Source organism: Cygnus olor, chromosome 4 (assembly GCF_009769625.2).
Source record: "Cygnus olor isolate bCygOlo1 chromosome 4, bCygOlo1.pri.v2, whole genome shotgun sequence".
NCBI classification, from domain to species: Eukaryota; Metazoa; Chordata; class Aves; order Anseriformes; family Anatidae; genus Cygnus; species Cygnus olor.
The window spans coordinates 58,272,422-58,294,654 of NC_049172.1; the positions used below are offsets into that span (position 1 = coordinate 58,272,422).

At 33.1% G+C, this 22,233-nt stretch overlaps 1 protein-coding gene across 2 annotated transcripts in view; it reads right to left on the reverse strand.

Moving 5' to 3' along the window:
• The window catches only part of TBC1D19 (TBC1 domain family member 19), a 47,105-nt gene that overhangs the window by 13,651 nt on the left and 11,221 nt on the right, over window positions 1-22,233 (reverse strand). For both annotated transcript variants that reach the window (XM_040556476.1, XM_040556477.1), the window contains exons 4-13: window positions 21,764-21,839; window positions 15,417-15,491; window positions 14,422-14,485; window positions 13,443-13,489; window positions 11,049-11,159; window positions 10,168-10,240; window positions 9,387-9,425; window positions 7,265-7,377; window positions 1,744-1,818; window positions 1,186-1,248 (exon numbers count right to left, since the gene is read on the reverse strand). In XM_040556476.1, the coding sequence (XP_040412410.1) occupies window positions 1,186-1,248; window positions 1,744-1,818; window positions 7,265-7,377; window positions 9,387-9,425; window positions 10,168-10,240; window positions 11,049-11,159; window positions 13,443-13,489; window positions 14,422-14,485; window positions 15,417-15,491; window positions 21,764-21,839 (736 nt within the window). The remainder of the gene's footprint in view (window positions 1-1,185; window positions 1,249-1,743; window positions 1,819-7,264; window positions 7,378-9,386; window positions 9,426-10,167; window positions 10,241-11,048; window positions 11,160-13,442; window positions 13,490-14,421; window positions 14,486-15,416; window positions 15,492-21,763; window positions 21,840-22,233) is intronic.

A 22,233-nucleotide genomic window follows, 5' to 3' on the forward strand; every position in this document is an offset into this window, starting at 1 on the left:
ACTGTCAGCTAATGACTAGTTGTTATGCCTTAGTTGCCTATATAATGAATGAAACAGAAAAATGTGAGATTTCTACATCCCATGATGTTTCCAATATAACAATAATGAAGGTTCTCTTCTTGATTTAAGTGTCAAATAAAAATCTACATGCAGATATTTCACTGAAAAAAAACACTGTTGCTTGAGTTGTCATCATGTAGTCACTTTACAGATTTTAATTTAGAAACAAATTCAGATGCAGATCTTAATATTGTAAGCGTTTTAAGTTAAAAAAAAGGCTATAATTTCTTGAATTTAGCATTTTAAGTGTTAATATTGAAATCCTTACTATGCTAAAAATATAATGACATAATTGAATAGTATGTTTAAATACTAACACATTCTTATACTTCTATGGGCTAAACAATGTTAAGCACAGCTCCTTCCTTTGTTTATTCTCCAGACTACTAGCAGTTCTATCATCAAAGAAAAACTCATTTCATTTCACATAGCTCTAAAACAAAAAATTAAGCAAGCCTAACCTAACAGGTGTGACTAATGAAATTGAAAGAACTGTGGAAATGGTAAGTTTGCTGCATGACATTTATGTTGACACTGCAATCAACCACAAATTAGGAAATTCATAAATGTAATCTCCTTCTATTTAAGGGCATCTGACAGGCAGCAACGTAGATAATTCTTTACAAATTAGCTGGGTTCTCCATTGCTAGAAGCAGCTTTGTAACGGGAGCAATCTTAAAAGTAACCATACACATGCAGAATCAAAGTCTTCAGTCTGAAAATACATCAGTAAAATATCTTGATACTTACTGTAGTAGGCCACTGAAATAGCTCTAAAGCAATATTTTTGTTTCTAAACTGGAAATCCAAACATACTGGTCCTATCTTAATTTCTCTGTACTCCATAGCTCCCGTTTATCATTTCAATACTACAAAGCTAGAAAGAGGAAGAAAATGGCAGACTTCATATTTTCTGTATTGGAGAGACAACATGTAGGGTTCTTCAGGAGTTTTTAAGAAGCCTGTCATGCTTCATCTATCTAAATGTACAAGATTAACTTAGAGTATCGCTATTCCGAAGGGACAATATATGTAATGCAGCACATGCATCTGGCTAGGGTCTCACTGCATTCTGTCTCAGCAATATACTTTCTAGCTTTTCCAAGAAAAAAAATAGTTACATACCTGATATAAATAATCCTCAAATACAAAATAGTAGTCATCATTGCTTGCTGTTAGCTTTACATCCTGAAATCAAAAAATACAGCACTTTGAAGCTGAAAGACATCTCTTCAGACTCCCTACAGAAGCTAAGCTTAACACAGTGGTAGAAGACGCCATTTCACCATTTAATCATGAAAGAGCTGTGGTTAAGCACATACTCCGTATTTTAAAATGCATCAACATAATATTAACTTGATTATTAAAGCATTTAGAATTGAAACTTGGAATACTAGAATGCCAGTGCTTTCCTTCCTTCCAAAACCAGTTATTCCTTCAAATGAAGTTACCATTTCTTTACGACTGTTTAACACTTCAACTCAAACAAATATCTTATGCAAGAGCCAACACAGGCACAAGGAGAGAGTTTACAATAACGAATCGACACTAATTATTCTAACACTCCTTAAAATCAAACCATCGAACATTTTCTTTGTTTAAAAAAACTACAACAACATAAAAACAAGATATTGGTGTGATGAATATATACATCTCTTAATCACTGGTTAATGAATTACTTACTTTGTAAATCAGGCTGTCCACTAAAAGGTCGTACTGAATCACATTTGACTTAAGTTGTTCATAATACAAGATATCCTAAAATTAAAAATATTATCATCATCACTATAAGACAAAATTCAATCTGTATTCAAGTTACGGAAGCTAATTTTTAATAATAATAATAAAAAAATAAAAGCGTTTATTAAACTCAAATACCCACTGCATAATTTAGGAAGTATTCTATCACTGCTTCTTCTGTCTCAGTAATTAGGTAGATACTTGAGACTTTATAAAAAGACCTCCCCTTCATATTTATTTATGTATTAGTATTGTATTATTATGTATTGTATCATTATTATAAGGGAACTAATTCAAACCAAAGATTCTTATCTTCCAACCTCTGGATATCTATACAGTCAAAAGTTTTTCAATGCTCAAAATCACTACGACTTTCTTCTTTGTTATCCTCTACTTTCATGATCCTCTTCAGTAATGAGTTCTGTCATATCTTCTAGCATTAGTGAGCTGCTGCAAATATTTAATGTTAATATAATACAAACCTAAAAAAATGTTGAAAAGATGAAATGATATCAAAATGATGAAAAGATATCAAAAATCTTGTGGAGAATACAAAGAACTCGGACTTTTTTTAAACTTCAGTTACTTCCTGAGTGTCTAAAAAAGATACACAAAGAGGAAACAATTGGAAAGTAACAGAACGAACACTATTTTACTTTTGCTTATTTTACGCCTTTCTTATAAGAAAGATCTTGCAAAGGAAAAAAACTTTACATGTTCCACTATCATTATGTAATTCCTAAATCCCCAAATACCACTCTGCCATTACGCCTGCAATTGAATATTACCATTTCAATTGTTTTAGATGGAATTGTTATAATTTATACACTAAATCATCAGTCCCAAAGCTCCTTCTCACTTTACAATTTTTTTTATTTCAGCATCTCTCCAGACACCATACAAATGCTTGTATATTGCAAGCTTTACATAATATTTACTGCTGATTTCTTTGCAACAGATGTATGCTTGGAGTAAGGATTTCACAAGATAATGGGAAAACAAGATGAAATTTCAAAAGAGCATTTTAAAGGGAGAGAATGGAAGTAAAGAGAAGACTAGGGAACACTGCAACTGTTCTTTGCATTGATCAAAAACTGAAAAGTAGTGAATAGCATACACTTAGAAATCTCTTAGAACTAATAGATTATTAGACTTAGTTTGAAATGAGGACAAATGCAGTATTCCTTAAGTAATGCTAACTACCACAGGGAAAATATTTTAATTTTTCTTTTAGAGGGGAAAAAAAAAGGAGGTATAATTAATACACTAACAAAGGATGAGACAAAATTTACTAAATAAAAACTAATAGCTGTCTGGATGTAGAACTGTTCTTAAAAGCTACAGAAAACTACCTTAATATTCAAGTTATAGTTTTAAACCATCAATACTGTAGTATATTTAAGTGCAGCACTGTCAAATGAATAATCTACAAAGGTGTTTTTTTTTGTTTGTTTTGTTTTTCCTATCTCAAATAACTGTACCTATTATGACAGGAACTAGCAAAAAAACCCCAAAACCTTCTTTTTCATGCTAGCCATATTGCATGATTAACTGTTTCTGTTGTATATGTACGCAAGATGCTTTAAAGGTATTGCCAATTCCACTAGCACTAATGTGGTTGATACATTACTTGACGGAGTCTACAATCAAGGCAGTGTGTGAATCCTTTGTCAAACAACTAGCCAATTCCTCACATATGCATAGCAAGATAAGAAAAGCATTTTTAACTATGAGAAAATACTAAGACAGAATGGGAAGAGGATGAGAGAGGTTGTCTGTGAGTGACACCTTTCCTTTAAAACCTAATTATTCAACAAGATTCCAAAATACAGATCCACAAGGCAGCAACCTGATGAGCTCTGGAACTCCTGAGAATCAGTTCCAACACTGGCACGTTAGAACAAAGTCTTCTGGCACATTACATTGGCTACTAATTTGTAAAACAGGGATAATAATGTTTTTCTACTATGCATAGATCCATGAAGCTTCATGAATTTATGCTCATATATCAATTTGAGCTCTTATTTTTTCTAAGGTAAGTCAAATACAGTACCAAATCTCTGCATTTTACTTGTATGAAGTAAGTCCTGCTACCACATCTCCCAATGCCAAAACAATAATCAATTTTTTAGAAAACCAAAGCAGCAGAAAACATTAAGGACTCATTTTAAAAGGTGTTTGTGTAGCACTAGGCTGCACTTTTTCCTTGGTGCTTTTGTTCTGTTAATGAAGAAAACAATGTTAAACTTTTCACTGAATGCATTGAAAAGAGTTAATTTAGCAATACCAGATGGATGGGTCAGTTTCTCAGGAAATCTTACATAATAAACACCCAGCAGTAAGTACAGATATCAAAAACAAATGTAATGTTAAATCCACCTGAACTAGACTCTGTACAAGTGAAGGTTAGAGGCAATTTCAGTCATAAGCAGAGCTCACATGGATGTCAAGAAAACACCAGAAGAATAAATGTACACGTTGGCATTCAAATATGACAGTAAGTAGCAATCACTGTATTTGCTTTTGCAACAAAATCAAAGAATCAAATCATTCAATCCTTTTAGAAAAGAATGAAAAATATTTCTAAACTGAAAATTAAGTATCTCACAAGATAAATATATACAAACACTATAGGCTTTGTTTATAACATTTTAAGGAATGCTCTCAGCTTTCTACTTTATAATTAAGATATCTTAAACCATATATACTATTCTGTAAAGTATGTCTAGAAATTTAAAATAAAAAAAAAAAAATAAAAAAAATAAAAAATTGAAAATAAAATTGAACCAACAGCTACAGAAGAGAGAGATACAGCCACAATTTATTTTACTGAATAACTAGCTAATTTACCTCATGGTGACAATTGAACTGCAGAATAATATAGAGATAATAATATATGCCCCAAGTGTAGCTGTTATGAGTGAAAAGTGTATCAAAATGCATCTATCTGCTAATTTATCTGCTACATTTTGAAAGAAAAAAATAAATTAATAATATAGATGATGCTGGTGAATGTGCATGTGAACAGGTTTTAACTGGAGGATGTGTTTTGTTAAACTTTCAGTGAGAAGTGTCCCAACTCATTGATGAAAATATTTACTATGAAAATATTTCTGGGTATTCTAGATTTTGAGGTCACATTAGATTGTTGAGGTCACATACGGTGGGTCCAAGGGTCCAGCTAATGCTATCACTAGTCCAGTGTTTTGCACTAACCTTTTCCTTTCTTCCTTTCTGAACTAGCAAGGCATTTTATTATATTTTACGTTACCTTACAAGAGCCCATAGTGTCTCTTGTCTACACTCCTTCTGTTCTTTGATGTGTTGGTGAGGTTTTGTTTGTTTGTTTGTTTTTTGTTTGTTTCTTAACTGTTTTCCAGTCCTTTATTTCAATAATCTCAAACTGTTGACAAATTTGCAATTCAACATTATTTCATCCATCCTTACTTTTCTTTCAGGTTGTCATTACCATTCTCTAGCCACTTACCTTTCTAGAGTTTTTTTCATCTTCACCACAAAATACTGTCTCACTAACAATTTCCTGCATACAGCCAAATAGTCTCCATCTCAAGGCTCTGAACCCCGTGCAACATCTCCTAAAGCAGAATGTCTACTGCACTGAATCAAAGAATACTTTATGTGTATGAAGTTGTTTTTTTCTACCTCCTCTATAGTTCACGAGCATCATTTTCTAAGTGTGTAGAAAGTTAACACAAGGTAAATATGATGTCAGGGAGGGCGCATTAGCTGTGCTAACATAAATGTCCACATGCAAAAGTTGGAGATGCCTTACTAATTACTACAAAGTGAAAACACATCCATGAGTAGATGTAATCAAATGCACTACTCTCTAGCTTACCTAATGGTAGATTGAGTTAATACACTCACAGCAGAAGCTAACCTTTGGACAATGTCTAAAATATTCACACTTCATGCATAATAGAAACACACATAAAAAACTACTAAAAACTAGAGTTAACTTTTAGAGGATGTAACAGTATGGCCAACAAATATATTAATAGACAGACACAGCTTGTTCCTCTTTAAAAAAGAAGTAGAAAAGATGTCCATGCCAATTTCAGAAATTAAATTTTAAGAAATCTATTTCTATAATAGCTCATGCTTTACATAAAAGTAAAATGAAATATTTTATTATTTTTCTCATTTTCTTGACTTTCTGTCATCAAAACAGAATCCCCAGCTTTTTTATTCAACTTCTTCATTTTCTACATTAAGATAAAAATGTTGTTAGAGCATGTAGCATTTAACAGAATATAAACAGATGCAGTGTAACCAACAACATTAATTTCATATCTATTAAACTCCTGGTCTCATAAAGAGCAAGAATTCTAAAGGTCAAGCTGGCCTAATAATTTAAAAGAACTTAAATCTTGTGATGAGCATCTTGATTAAGATTTACAATATTTCATTATTATTTCAACAGCTCTTTCTTCTACAGAGTTTCATCTTTTACTTATGAGAAACAAAAAGCCTGCTCTATTTCACAAAAAAATAAAAAGAATAAACTAAGTAATTCTAATTCCAGACCAAATAACTTTATTAAAAACTTGTTTTAGCATGAGTGCTCCTTAGGTAAGTTGCCAATGAACAAGATTCACATTTATTTTTACGGATAAGTTTTTATCATACTATGTAGTCACCAATAAATGCTGCAGTGTTATGAGAAAATGACTACATCCTCAAAGGACATGAAATACAGTAAAATCGATACAAGGCTTTTATTGAAATAAAAATAATCTTCATACATGTAAATTTGGTCATAAATGTAACAAAGTACTGACAATTCTCCGAAGACTTAACTATAGATTTTAATTCCTATGGTATGAATATATTAGATATACTGACAATCATATATTTTCTGATACTGCAAAAGAGTTCACTGTTGAGGACTTGAGTAACATAGAAAAAGTGTTTGTACACATGCCTTTATATTTTCATAGAACGGCTCAGGTTTAAAGGGACCTTAAAAATCCTCTAGTTCCAAACCCCCAGCCATAGGCAGGGATGCCACCCACTAGATCAGGTTGCTCAGGGCCTCATCCAACCTGGCCTTGAACACCTCCAGGGATGGGGCATCCACAACCTCTCTGGGCAGCCTGATCCAGTGCCTCGCCACCCTCTGAGTGAAGAATTTCCTCCTAATCTCTAACCTAAATCTCCGCTCTTTTAGTTTAAAACCATCCCCCCTTGTCCTGTCATTATCGGACTGAGCAAAAAGTTGCTCTCCATCTTTTTTATAAGCCCACTTTAAGTATTGAAAAGCTGCAATAAGGACACCCTGGACCTTTCTCTTTTGAAGAAGCCTAAGGGCTGAACAGCCCCAGCTCTCTCAGCCTTTCTTCAGAGAAGAGGTGCTCCAGCCCTCTGATCAACTTCCTCTGGACCTGTTCTAATGTATCAACATCCTACTTGTGCTGGATTTTACTCTCCCTTTGCTCCTTACCTCTGGCTGATTAGAAATATTCAGAATGAGAGCCCACAGATCAGCTCGGAGCGCTGTTGGACATCCCTGACGGACGTATTGTTGAGCTGCGGCACTATCTTGCTCTGCTAAAACTGCAAGAAAAAAAGCAAGTAATAAACTGATGCAGTTTAAGATGTCCAAAGTTTACCAAACTATCAAGTACTTCAATTTTTATTTTTTTAGAGTACTGAAAATTGAGACACACTGCACAGCCTATGACAGTAAGAGAGTTCTGCAACATTTGCATGTATTTGAGGTGGATAATGGTCTGTTAGACCAATAAAAAATATAAAAGTAACAAAAGACAGTATTATCAAGAAACATTGTATTACAACGGAATTTGATGCACTTCTTTACTCTTCTTATTTAGCTTATTACAGTTTTGTGTGCAAGCAATGGTTCTGAAAGATTTATTTTCAGTGTTGTTTGTTATACGGAGAGAATTCAAGCATGTATTTTGGCAAATAAAACACACACATGCAGGCACCATAGAAAGCAAGAGAGTGAGGTTAGTCCGTTACCTATCTGACTGATAGCTGAAGTGTAGTTTAGCCACGTAATGTGAAGATTCAGGAACAGGGCTTACAGTTTGGTTTACCAGGATGCAAGCATTAGCTAAAGGGAAAATATCTAAAAGGTTTGGAAGGATGAGATTTGGAATCATAAACCTATTGAACCGATTTATCTTTTTCTCTCTCTTCTGAAGTATTGAATAACTGGTCCGCCAATTTTCTGTTTTACCAGCAGAGCTCTAACACAGATGGTGTGTGATCTTTTTTCCCCCTAAAGAACAGGGCAAAAAGAAAAAAACATTCCTGTATTCCCCACAAAGCTTCCAAAAAGACTGTGATTCATCTCAGTGTCCACAAGTGTTTACCTTACTGTTTCTTACTGAGACACAAAGTATGAAAAAGTAGTTTTGCTACATACAAGATTAAGTTTTACAATACAATAAAGGAATTACCAATTAGATTATAATAAAATGTAGCTCCTCAGACTAGGTAATATGTATTGCATAAAAGAAAATCAATGCACCCATGGCAACCAAGGACATAAAGAACACTTTATGTTCTAAAATCCAGTAGAGCATGGAAAAGAAATCCCACTGAATGAACTTGAATATTCATGGTCAACACTCTAGCTTACAGTTTTACAAGTTTCTGTGCCTTTGCACATACGAAAAGGTAAGACCATCTGTGTAATAGAGGCTGCTCTAAACAGACAAGAGATGAGGACTAAAAATTACATTGTGAATTTAAATGAATGGCTCAGTAAGCTTGGGTGGACAATTTATTTGAAGAAAAAGGAAAAGAACAGGGAGATGGACAGTACCCTAATGAGTGGCACTTGGATCAGAGAGCAGACAATGAACAGAAGGACCACAAAAGGAGAAGACAAAGAAAGCTCATTGTTTTGTTACTACAACAACAAAAAGGGACGGAGGACTTTTGAGATGGTATCCACCCCATTTTTTTCCTTTGATAATGTTTTGCATGAATCACAAGAAACAGTAAGTTGCATATATTGGTGGGTTTCAAACATTCCCTGCATGTACACTCCTATAAACGAACTGGAACTAATAAATGTTTTTTCCTTTCCGGATCAAGTCTCAGCCTTCAAGGAAACTCCTAAACTTTTTCAGAAAAAGCTGTATACATGGTAACTAAGTACTGCAATATTTAGCAAGTTCTGCAATTGCAAATATCCGTTAAAAAGATTTTGTTCTGACGCACTGGCGTAAAACCCATTACATTAATGAGAACTGTGTGTGCAGGGAAGGGAGTCCAGAGTCTTGTGATTTTAAAATGAAATTCCGTAGCAGCAGAAGTTAAGTCATCACCAAAAAGTTATGTGTCTATGCTTCCTATTTCACTCTAATGAAATATTTGTGGACTTATTTATCTGATAGCTACTGTAGACGGCAATGCTTGCTTTTCTGTCCTTGTCTAAATTACAATAGTATGACTGACTATGTTTTGCTCGTCTGCCTAGCTTGTTAAAATTCTAAAGGCATATGAGATATGAAAGTACAAACTCTATTCTTAATACTCACAGGTTTCTATTTGTTGTTTCTTTTAACCAAATGAAAACATATCCGTACCTTTTTGTCCAACACGTACATGTTCATTTTCAAAGAACTCTAGGAAATAAAGAAACAGAAATGAACTACAAAAATAAATTAGAAAAAAAAAAGACACTCCACCTAAAGTATTCTGTATTTTTACTACACATCACTAGCAGTAAAAATCAGCTGAATGTAAAGTCATTAAAAATTAACCTGCATCAGCATCAGTTTTTTTCCAAGAAATATGAAGAGGTAATACCAGAATTTCTTCTTGTCTGAAGGACACAAATATAAAAGTAGCACTACAATGCAGAAGCCAAGAATTTCAATAGGTAAGTTTCCATTTGAAAAGAAAAATAACTTCAGTGTTTTCCATTTTTATATGGAAAGACCATTTTAAGACCTGTTTCTATAGGAATAATTGTATACAAGGAAAAATAACAGAAGATGTTTGTGTTTATATGTATCTGTTAGTAGTGTCACACTGCAGGGTTGACTTAAGATTTATCAATATTTTCTGTAGTTTTGGAGACAGAAAATTTTGTGCTCCAGACTTGATCCTGAAGTGTTCAAACACCTGAAATTAACATATTTTCAAGCTGTAAATATGATAATTTTAAATCTTCAAATCTGACCCTTTGTATTTTCAATGTTGCCTATTATTAGCTGTATTTTACCAAGAAAATCACTAAATTCATAGATACAGAATAAATATTTATGGTTCACTATGGAAAAAATACCCAAGCTACTTGATATTCGCACTGCATTCTATGCATTAGTTCTCTAAGTAAATGACTAAAACACAGCATTTGCTAACCAGGAGGCACTTGCGCTGAATCATCAATACCCAGCTGTCCCATATTTAAGCCTAGTTCACTGAAATCTTCTTTCTGAAAAAAACAAAACAAAACAAAACAAAACCATAACAAAGTAATTAATAGTGTTTAATTCTCTAAATCATGAAATTTCCTCTGAAAGGTTTAATGCAAATATTTTCTAAACCATAGTTATTTTAAATGCATATATATGAAACACGATCCCAGGTTTTTAAAAAGAGAAAAATCTCACATCAATACTTAGTCTAGCATCATTTTTCATGTTGACTATGAACTACACCTGTATGTAATAAAGTGGGAAATGAGAGATCAGGTTAAGGATAGCATAAAATCCTCTGGAACCTTCTCAGTGGAGCCTTAAGAACAGCTCTCTTATCCTCCAATGATAACAGTTGCATTCAAGTGCTTCCTTCCATCTACAGTCTGACAGTATAACAAGATCTAAAATTACTTTAAGAGAATATCAGACACTGATTGTCAGCTTACTTGATCGTGTGCAAGCTCAAATAAAACTGTAGAATTAATTACGATAAAATGAGTGTTTAGAGTTCGCTTTCACAGAAAAAAATGGAGAAAATATATATAGGTATATTTTTGGCACAAATCAACAGCTGTGTGGTACAAAATAAAAATTTCCCAAGTGACAATTTACTTTTTATGTTTTATTTTTCATTAAAAAATTCTTCTAAAAAGACTTTTCTATGCTGTGTTTTAACTGTTGACCCACTACGCATTCATACTGATTTTCACTTTCAAAAGAGAAACTTACCTCAATTTTAATGTTCTTATTGTTTAGAATCTTGTTCATTAGCAAGGCAAAATAATTTTTATAGAAACCTCTTGTAAGAAAGAATATACTTACCAATTCTGGAATATCTTTAACTTTTAGAGGAACCTGAATTAGCCCCAGATGATTTCTGAAACTAGGTTGTTCTCCATTTTCATAATTTGGGTTTCGAAGATTCATCAGTACCTTAAAAATGGTAGCTCTGTCATTCCTTGCATATATTCAGAAATTTACATTCAGAAATGTTCTCAAAATCATCAGTATTGCAAACTGTACTTTTGGCATAAGACCATTTCCTGAAACTATCATATATACAGGCCCAAATTATATCAAACTATATACCAACGTTTTCAAAATCACAAAGGAGCCAAATTTTCAGGATGCAAATATATGTTACTTTAAAAAGTAAGCACAAATTATGAAATAAAAAAAACAGAAATCATTTTTCATATATGAGCTTAAGTGCTGGTTACATAGTGATGTCTTAAAAAAAAATTAACTTCTTCATCAAAGTCATTTGAATACTAAGAATATCCTCCTGATGGCTACAATATCTAGAATATTCTATAGCACTACGTTTTTTTCTGAAAGAATTTTTATTCGTGTTCTTACATTGGCAATCCTATGTAGCATTCAATCAAAGCATTATACAATTTGCTACTACAATCATTTCTTACTAAATAACAATACCTCAAAACACTTCCTTCTGTTTGAGATTTTTTTTAAACAAAATTAAAAATCTAAAGTAAGGGTAAAATTTAAGAGACAAGAACTCAATGTCAAGATAAATAACTGGACTATATAAAGGAATTTAGTCTGTTACATACTCTGATTCCATGGGTATACACTTTGATATTATAATGTTAAGCTGACAAGGATTCTTTCTAAGATAAGTTTCTAGCTCTTATGAAAATCTATAACATTCTATCTCTATAATTCTCGGTCTTCTAAGTATTCTAATGCCACATAAACTCATCATCAGACTTGTAAATTAAAAGATTAATGTAATAAACTGCAAACTCTGGAAAGAAAATATTTTTTAAAAAGTGGTCTTAAGGGTCACTGGATAAGTCCAAAATGAAAATGGATTCATCTGGAAACACCTGTAAGCTCAAGATTAAATACACAACTTGACTGTTAGTACAGTGATGGAAAATGAAAATTAAAATTTGTTTAATTAAACATTTCAGATATTGCTAATTGGACAAGAGGCGCTCTTTAGAAATGTAATACAATGGACAAAAAGTTTATTGTTGGATTCAGAAATGTACTGACAATTCATAACCATGAAACATTTCATACGTAAACCAGAAATATGATACATTTTCTCTACCACTACAAAAGACATTCCATTAGACTTGTACTAAATCACATCAAACATTAAAATACATTAACTCTGACTGATGATTCAGTATTAGACTTCTACATTTTATTCTGCAAATGAGGAGGCCATCTTAACTCTATAAATCTACACTGTCATGTTCTTGATGATTTGGTTCCTGTATAACTGACAAGATATACAGATGCAGATTTTTTTAATTTTATTTTCAATCTCATTTTAACCCCAAACCTCCTACTGTGTCATCATTAAGTTCACCGTCATCAACAAGACTTATTACTCCATCGTCATTTTCTATTCTAAACATAGCTGGTAAAGCAAGTTCTGTTTTATTAAGACATTTCGTGTTTGAACCATGCAAAATGATGAGTAACACTGTCATTTTGGACTTTAAAGATTCAGTAATCACATAATCTCATTTTTGTAATGATCTCATTTGATTATAGATAAAAGAGTTCAAATTCCACAGAGTTCTGTTATGTTTGATTTTTCACATTCGCTATAGATGACCTAAAATTTCAACCAACCTTTCAACCTGATTTCAATCAGTCTATCAGTTTCACGCATTGCAATTTATTTTATTTATTGCTTAATGTATTGCCATTTAACATCTAAAATGAATGAAGAAATAAGATGGAGCTACTCTTATAAAAGATATTAACCTTAACTAATGATCCAATCAGACACTGGTGTTCTTAAAAAGAGAAAAGACCCTGAATAAGCTGCAAAACCTAACATGAATGAAAGAAGGAAAGAAGTACTGAAAGGTTTGCAAACTGTAACACAGTGGGGCAAGAGAATTGTATGGGTAGGTCTCACACTTTGTTCTAGGACTCCGGCAGTACTACTATTAGTCTTTGTCTCAGTGTAAATATGCATATGGACAATTGCCCAGAAAATAAATAAATAAATAGATAAATAAATAAATAATACTGCAAATCCTTTTTATGAGCTTTCTATTATATCACTCAATGTACAATCATCTCCATCATACCAATCGGGGTTTTTTAGAATAATAGCAAATTGTATTGCTTACCAGTCTCCTTGAGACTTAAAAATTACCTTTCCCACCTCACATAAAAGACTATAAAGGATGCAATTCAATCACTGAGTTTTTTCACGACACTTACTTCAAGAAAATCTTTAGGTGCATAAACAGGCCGGAAGAGACTTAGATCTGAAATAATATTTCAATGATTATATGTTAAAACCAAAAGAGATTAAAAATGCATGCAATTTTCCCATAGCTGTCACACAACTTAGCAATTTCAATAACGCATTACAGCAAAGATTAAAATAACATCATGACAAATATCACAGTTACAACTACAACGCACTCTCCAAGATTATGCTAGTATTAGTCAGTGCCTTGGTTTTCCTTGGTATTTAAGTGAAGAGTCCTAAAAAGCCTTTTATCGATTCCACGTAAGTTTTTAGACTGAACCACTTTCAGACACGAGAGTGATATAATATTCAAAAGAGGTGTTTTTTTGTTTGTTTGTTTTTTAAATAGTGAAGATTGCTGAATGAAATGTGCTATAGTCAAATAAAAAATAGGGACTTGTCATAACCAATCCATGAAATGTATTGGTCACTGTGTACTCCATGGGATACAAACTATTACTTTTGCAAAATCATTTCTTTTGAGGAACTTGGGAATTAACTAACTGTATTTAGCTTTGCTCTCCCAAATGATATGATTGACTATTCTGTGCAAGTGTTATTTTTATATTTTGTTAATAAATTGTCTGAGCTTAATCATCCATACTTCTGAACATTTTCTTTCTATTAGCTTGAGTTTACACTAGAAGGGGTACTCCTTTGCTGTATAAATCTCTACAGCATCATAATGAGTATTATGCCATAACCTTTAAGTGTTGACTCAGAGTTAGCTCAGTAACTTGAAACAAAATAACAATGAAGTGAATATTTATCCATAATAAAACATAACAAACCAGAAAAAAAAGAAAATCAGTTTACCTTACTCTTAAAAAAAAAGAAATCAGTTTACCTTGCAGTTATTACATTAATCTTTGACTGATAAATAAGATGCATATGGTGTTTTTCTATGTACAAAAAATTAATGCACGTAATTTTAGTTGATCTTACCTGGTTCATCAGTTCCCATTTCATTCCATTTATTAAGCAGTTCTTTCTGCTCACTTGCAGGCCTCTGAAAGACAGAAGAAAGTAACTCTTCTTTTTTAAGGGAACGAGTAAAAAATATGTAAATTAATGTAACACTTTTAAAAACAGATTGCACTGGCAGCACAAACTTATTTTGCTAAAATCCAGTCCCAAGCTTGAAGTTTTATTTTTCCGCAGAAAGTCCCAGGTTCAAATTAAAGGTAAAAAAAGGTGGCAATTAAATAGTTTTAAGAGTATGCTAATGAATTTTAGGCTGTTTGATAGTCAGTTTCATATTACTGATGATTTACTGCTTATTCCCTAGAGCTGCTAGACTTTGTCCTCAAATTCCCATCCATGGTACAGTCATGAAAAGCAAAGCCAGCTGCACCCTGTATCTCTTATAACAAACCATAGAGGTTTTGCTACATACTGTAGAGAAAAAATGTACATATTGCAACAGGAGCAAACCAAAGAACAAAACATTCTGACATTGCAATCCAGTTCTGTAATATTTAAAATTAAAGCTTCTAAATGAAGAAATGCAGAATGCAGACAAATAAAACCAGTAATGATGTGTCAGTACTAGCAGTTTGCTACTTTGCTGGCCAGCATACAAAGTATATCCATATTACACACAGGCTATGCAGCTGTAAGTTATACAGCTGAGCCTGCAAACAGGAATGCTCTGTTAAAAGCCATGAACATTAACAATTAGCTCTCCAACATGCTGCTCCCTCAAGAGGCTAATTTGTGCAACAGCAGAGGAAGATCTGACCATAGATTTCTCTCAAGTTCAGCTCAAGCATACACTGCCACAATCTCTGGAATTTATTCTGTACTAAAATAATTTGGATACCAGTCTTGTAGCTCTTGATAACCACGTGTAAAATGAACACTATGTTACAAGCATACAAGACCAGGCTTAACTTCCAGAAAAACATCAGTTTGGCAACAGAAAGTTAGGAATACATTACCTTCTGTGCTAGTGGGATACTGAGTTCTGTGCACATGCTGTTTAGACTTTTTAGAATTCGCTTCTCCCAGCTTCCCTGAAATTCATAAAAAAAATTACATAAGATTTCTTTTTTTTTTCCTCTCCAACTTTACCATGACTGACAATATGCGGCTTTATGAAGTCATATATAAGAAAGGATGGCAAGAGTCACTGATTGACGTTGGCAAAAACATTCAGGGAAAGTTTACGTGGTTGTTTAAATGGAAACAACAGAGCAAACAGATTTCATCATATATATCACAATATAGAATCAGAAAGGTGAGTTATTCAAATTTCAGAGCTCTAAAAAGTACACATCTCACAATTTCTGATTTTTGACATACGCCTAATGTTCAAGCTTCCTTCCAACATCTAACAAATTCCTCAAGAGTAAAAAATGATTATGAGCAGGGCAATGAAGTACACATAAAGAACGCCTCCTCCGCTTTGTGACCTGAACAGAATGCAAGTCTTTCTCTACAGAAGATATTCGAGATGATAATGATTCACAGAAGTTTAAAAAGTTAGAAATTTGGTGTTCTGTAATGCTGAAAGAGTAGTAGTTCCACAATAATGCTCAGGAAATAATTATAAGAAATAATCAAAGAGAAAAACAGAAGTAGAAAATACTTCAGTAGCAAGTGGACAGCTTAAAGAGCAATCAGATTCTTCTGACTATTGCATTAGACTTTGAGCCTACCATATGGTGCCTGATCTGTGGATAATTCCTCTGAAGTTAATGCCAGCTAGTACTGACTTCCTAGTCAACTGACTTAAGATTTTGCTTCCGTGATTACAACAGCACTGGTGGGGTTTATATTTAATTTAGTTTTCTGTGGATGATGAGTCAAGCCCCAACCAAACGAATGCAAAGACTCCTGTTAATTTCATTTAACTCTATTTATTATTTGTAATTAGCTCTAGACACAAATTCTACAACAGTTAGATATCATCTAACCACATGCTCCTCAAGCTTAAAGTTCTGTCCAAAATGGGCTGCAGTTTATTAGACAGGAAACAAATGAAGGGAAGGGCAGATGTTCAAATGTTCTGTTTTTTTTTTTGTTTTTGTTAAAAAAAAGAAAGAAAAGATTACATCTTATCTATAATTGCTTCGCTTTAGCTTCCGTTTACATTATCCTCTTATGACATTTTCCATCAAACGCAATAGCTATCTTTTACCAGTGATTTTTTTCTCACGATCAAGTAATCCTTTTACCTTCTCTTACATAAACAAAACAGTCTGAGTATTGACTGTAACAAATGTTTTCCAGATTACTGTAAATTTTATAATATTCTATATCATTTTTATTTCACTGTATTACTGTACTTAAATGCCTTCCAAATGCTACAATTACACAACAGCACGACACAAACTGTTTACTCTCTCATGGAGGGAACAAAGCATTTATGGAACCCTGCTTTGCTGAAGAGCACTGACATGCCAAATTATAAAAAATACAAAAGAAGCACAGAGGTGGATGACAGCAGCTTTGCAAGACTGAGCACCTGCTCATGCCAAAGAGGAATGGAGGGTGATACCCTCAGTATGACTGACCAGAGATTAGTTGGGTTATTGCATCAAACATGTAGCACGTTAGTAATAAATACTATCTGGATACTCATAAACTGTGCCATTATCCAGCCTTCAAGATTCTGGCCAGTAAAAGATATTCAAACAAAGGTGACCAAATCCAAATAAAAGTGAGGGTCGCACAACCCCTCCAGAAAAGAGCTCTTCCTCTCTCCCCAGCGCCACAGGACAGTGCAATTTCCTGCACTGAGTAGAAACGGAATGCAGTATGCTGAGGGGCTAAAGTAAAAGCCAGGGGCAGAGATCATAAATTCATTTCACTGATGAGGAATGATATATATATATATATATATATTTAAGATGATTCCTATAATTTTATGAAGAAATTTAACACTAAGAAAACACATTGCTGGAATTGCTATGGTTACAAACGATTTATCTTAATGCTGTAGTAAAGTCATTTATGAACTAAGTTAAACGAAACTGGGTGGACAACAAATAAACTAAAAAGAAATACATCAGAACTGCATAAACTAGCTAGTATTGCTTACTTTTTTTTCCCCTACTATTATGAATCCCAAAATTCTTTCTTCTAGAAGACTAGATAGAAATGTCATTCTTTCAGAGAGTACCCAACAAGAACTACTCAGCAAGTAGAATTCAAGGTATCTGGCCACAGATATCATTGGCTACATTTTCTCTAATCAAAACCTGAAGACGATTTCTAAAAGAGGAGAAATGCTAGCAAATATCTTAGTATTGCTCTAGTTCTGATGCTCATGAACTCTGCTTTCTCAAAGAGATTTAGAAACTAGGGAAGATGCATTGACTACTGAAGGAAAATGTTTTAAGCGGACCTTTAGCAGTCACAACATTAAAATTTAATATGTAGTATTGTCATTTAAATGTTTTTTCAGCCTGTTTCAAGAAAGAAAATACCCTACGGATTACTTATCTCTTCTGGGAGAAACTAGAGTATGGTTGGGAACATCCCTATTAGACTTTAGAGAGTTCCTAGTACCTATGCTTTTATTGAAATCAATGGTAATGTTACTCACATTTTAAACAAGGCTGGAGAGTGCTCTATCTTGTAACTCTAAACATACAGGTCAGAAAGCTTTTTTGAAAGTTATTTCTGCTTAGCATGTACAACATGGGGAATCCAGTCTTAGTTGAGCAAAAAACCTACCAGAGTATCTACACTGAATATAGTAATGGACTCCAAGGTAATTTTCTAATCAAGTCTATTGTTTATATATTGACTTTCTTCAAAATGCAAGACCTGAAAATGAGCAATGAGGGACAGAGGCAAATGTGAGCAGTAGGAGGGGAGGATTTGCTTTAGCAAAGCTCCACTTCAGTAAGATCTTCACAGATTTGGCTAGAAGCATGGAGGTAAAGAATCCATTGGAGCAAGGAACAAACTGGTTAGCACATAAGCAATTACAGTCTTCTACTTTCCTGGAAGTCCAAAGTGCAGGCCACTGGAAGACAACTTATCCTTTCAGGTCCCTGTACTTTTAGCTTCGTAGCTGATGCTACTCAAGTGGAAAACACTGAGTTACCCTTAAGATTTCCTTATGTAGTTTATTAGAATTCTTGTTTTTGTGAATGCACTCCAATACCCTAGTTTTAAGAACTGCCATACTTTCAAGAAGGAATACTGTACTGCAGAAGATCCCCCAGAGTTACATTTCTCACTGCACAAATGTCAGACAAAAAATGTCATTTTTTTTCACTAGAGACAGATTTTGAAATAACAAAATAAAACCCTAAAGAATTGTGAACAAAAATATGCATCTAACTACATGGGTTCTCCAGAGCCAGTACAGTATCACAGCTTCCTTTGAAGATGGCTGGTTGATTTAATGTTGCCTTAATCTGGAAAGCAACACCTTCCAAGCAACAGGGTAGCAAGACCTACTCCAACACAGAACGGGTTTCTCCTTTCCTGTTTTCTTGCTCTTTATTCTCTGTTACTAGATGCTAGGGCATCATTTATTATCTATCTCCTTTTCACATTTACTTGATTTACATTTCTGTCAAAACACAACCTGAAACAGCAAGCTCCTGGCTCACAGCTAAAAAACAGGAAAAAGGAACTGTATGGATTAAAACACAGTATTGCAAATTTATGAGTTATATATTTATGGGACTATCATGATAAGAGTTCCTGTTGAGATTTATAGTGTTTGACTCATTGCGAACTTTGTAAGATCTGTATATGACACAATCAGAATATGGCTTCATGGGAGGTGTCAGACTGTAGAAACACTTCCTAACATTTCTTTGCACTCAGCTTCTTATTCTTCTCTTTAGCTCTGTTTTTTCTTATCTTTATGTTGTCCACTTCATTTCTATGTTGCTGTTTGCAGCAGGGTTCTCCTAAATCAAGCAAAGGCTTTCCTAGTGATCTCCAAGAGTGAAACAAATAGCTGATAAGGCTTGCAATCATTTCACCTCATGAAAATACAGATAAAAATAGTTAATACAGAAGTGTAATGGATTTGAGAACTTTTCAACTCACACCAGTCTCTGCTGGGCAGGTAAAGCAAGTTAGCCAAGTCCATATTTTTTAATCCTAGAATTCAGTGCTAACACCTAGTATGCATAAGATGCGTTAAGTTTTAAGAAATAATTCTGCTGTTTAACAAGGTGGGAAGAAGTGTGTTAATGTTCTATCATTTTCAGGAAAGCTGTTTGCTTTTGATATAATGAAGAGAATACAGTATAAAAACTTCAGGCTACCACAAAAGAATCAGAAAAGGTTACTCAGAAGGGTTAATTATGAACTTTCTAATATCTACTGTAAAAAAATGCAAATAGAGTTTTAATTACTGATTCATTCAAAGTAATTCCAATAAATTACATCAAAATAAGATGCTTTTCAGCCAGTATTACCTTTCTTTCCAGAATTCTGAGGTAGGCCAAAATTAATTAAGATAGAAAAGGATAAAGAAAAGGCCAGCAAACTGATAACAATAGAAACAGCACTTTAAACAATGCCTGTGAATAACAAAAATCAAATATGACGTACATGGAAAACATTTTTCTACTAGGACAAGTTTTGTTGATAGCATCAAAATATTCTTCTCCAACTGTTGTGATCCTAACAGACAAGTAAAGTGAAAAAGATCTACCTACAAATAAAACCAAACCAGTCTTCTACCTTCAAAACATTAATTAGATTTCTGATACCTAGTGGAAATAAATGAGTAAGTTTCTATTTTTAGTTTACCCCCAGAGGTATCAGCAATCTGTATAATTGCATTTTCGCTACTTCCAAATATTTTAAGTAAACAAAAACAAAATCAAGGAAACTGACTTCAAAACCATTTTATATTGTTCACTGTTCTTTATTCAAACAAGTAACAAAATAAAATTTAGTTATGATTCAACTGCTCTGATCATCCCTGTTTTCTTATGGGCCTACTACTTACAGTGATAAATGAGTACATCTTGAAAATCAAATTCTCGCATATAAATTGGTGTTCTTAGAAAACATCATGTAAATTCCCTAACCATGTATTTATGCAACTTTGCAACTGTCACTATTTATCAGAATTTCCCTAAGAAAAGGATTTGTATGTTTTTATTGAAGAGTTGTATTTCAAGAAACGGTTTGAAAGTAGATAGGGATGCCTGAAATAGGTCTGAAATATTCTGAAATAGGTCTATGAAACTTTGAAACTAGTAAACACAGGACTTCTTTTCATTCCTAAACTATCAGAAGGACTGCTGTTTCCACACAGTGCTAAAAATATTGTGTAATGTAAGTATTATATACACCTTCATAAAATAATAACCAACAAAACTTGATCAGACAAACATATAAATATATAAACACATATATAAACACTACTGTGCTTTTTGCATTAGTAAATTGATGCGAATGATTATTTTGGGGAAGTAAATTGTGGTATTGCATTCCACATCACAGAAGAAAATTTGTTTAATACAATCTTTGTCCCCAAATGCTACAGACTGAAAACCCAGGGCAGCAAGATGAGACTTACTGGAATAAGCAACAAGATGATTGAAAAAGTAACACAATTTGTTGAATAACTTGTAAGAGAATACTGTAATATATTTCTAGGCACAGCTGAGTTAAATACAATTTTATCCTCGCCTCAGATATTCTGGTTAGATTGTACTCTTGAATATGGAAAGAAAAAAAAGCTTTATGTGGAATTTTTATTTATTGGAAATGGCATGTAAAAAAAATCCAATAAAGTAAAAATACTCTTTTCCTGACATCCAATATCCTTGGTCAATCTTTTATAGTCTTGTTTCTCTTATTCTCCTTCAACATTTCTTAAACTCCTTATCTCTAAAGTTTTCACCTTCCTTTCACATTTCTAAGTACTGAAGACATCTCTTCCTGAAGATCTCACGATCTGCACAGCCTGTTGGTATTCTTTGCAAAACTGCCTACATATATCTTTTCAAAATAGTATTTTTGTAACTCTAAGTAGAATGTCCAATATCTACACTTGTTTTTCTCAACAGAATCAAACTCTCCTTCTTGTTATGTTTTACATGGTTTTCTGTAATATTCAGCTATCTGCCACTATATCCTACTTTGTTCATGGTTGGAGAATTACTTGAGCATTTTTGCTATGTATGTAAAATATCAAATATACGATGTCATTATTAACTTTAACGCACATACAATTACATATTTTTTCTAAGGTATAAACGCTAGAAATTGTACAATAATATTGAAATTGAAATAAATGTCAAATAGCCTAACCTAAGATCTAGTAAGAACTGTAAAATTGGTAACAACCAACCTGTGCTTTCCTCATATAAGCTAATGGTTCTTTCATATGCTCAGGAGGTGCTGCAGGATGACAGGGTGAAGGAAACCTTGAAGAAAGTATAGTACATTCTAAATGTTCGGATCTTTATTTTGCTTAATTAATTATTTATAAACTTAAACATAATTTCTTTCATGAGAACACTAGTAAAAACACTGCGCATGGTGATCAAAACTAAAAATAAATATTATTTTAAAAATTATTTCTTCATCTTTTCCTATGGACACAGAGAATGTAAATATGTGTAATACTATTAGTAACATTACAACATGAGTTCTTCTGATATTAAAACTAACACCTCATCATTTCAAGTATTTGCAAAATAAAATCAAGTAACTCTACAAACAAATCAGACATTCTGGCATAATGTCCTCTTAACATGATGTCAACTTTATAATTACCATTAAACAATTTTTGTTTCAAGTGACGATCTATTTCTTGAA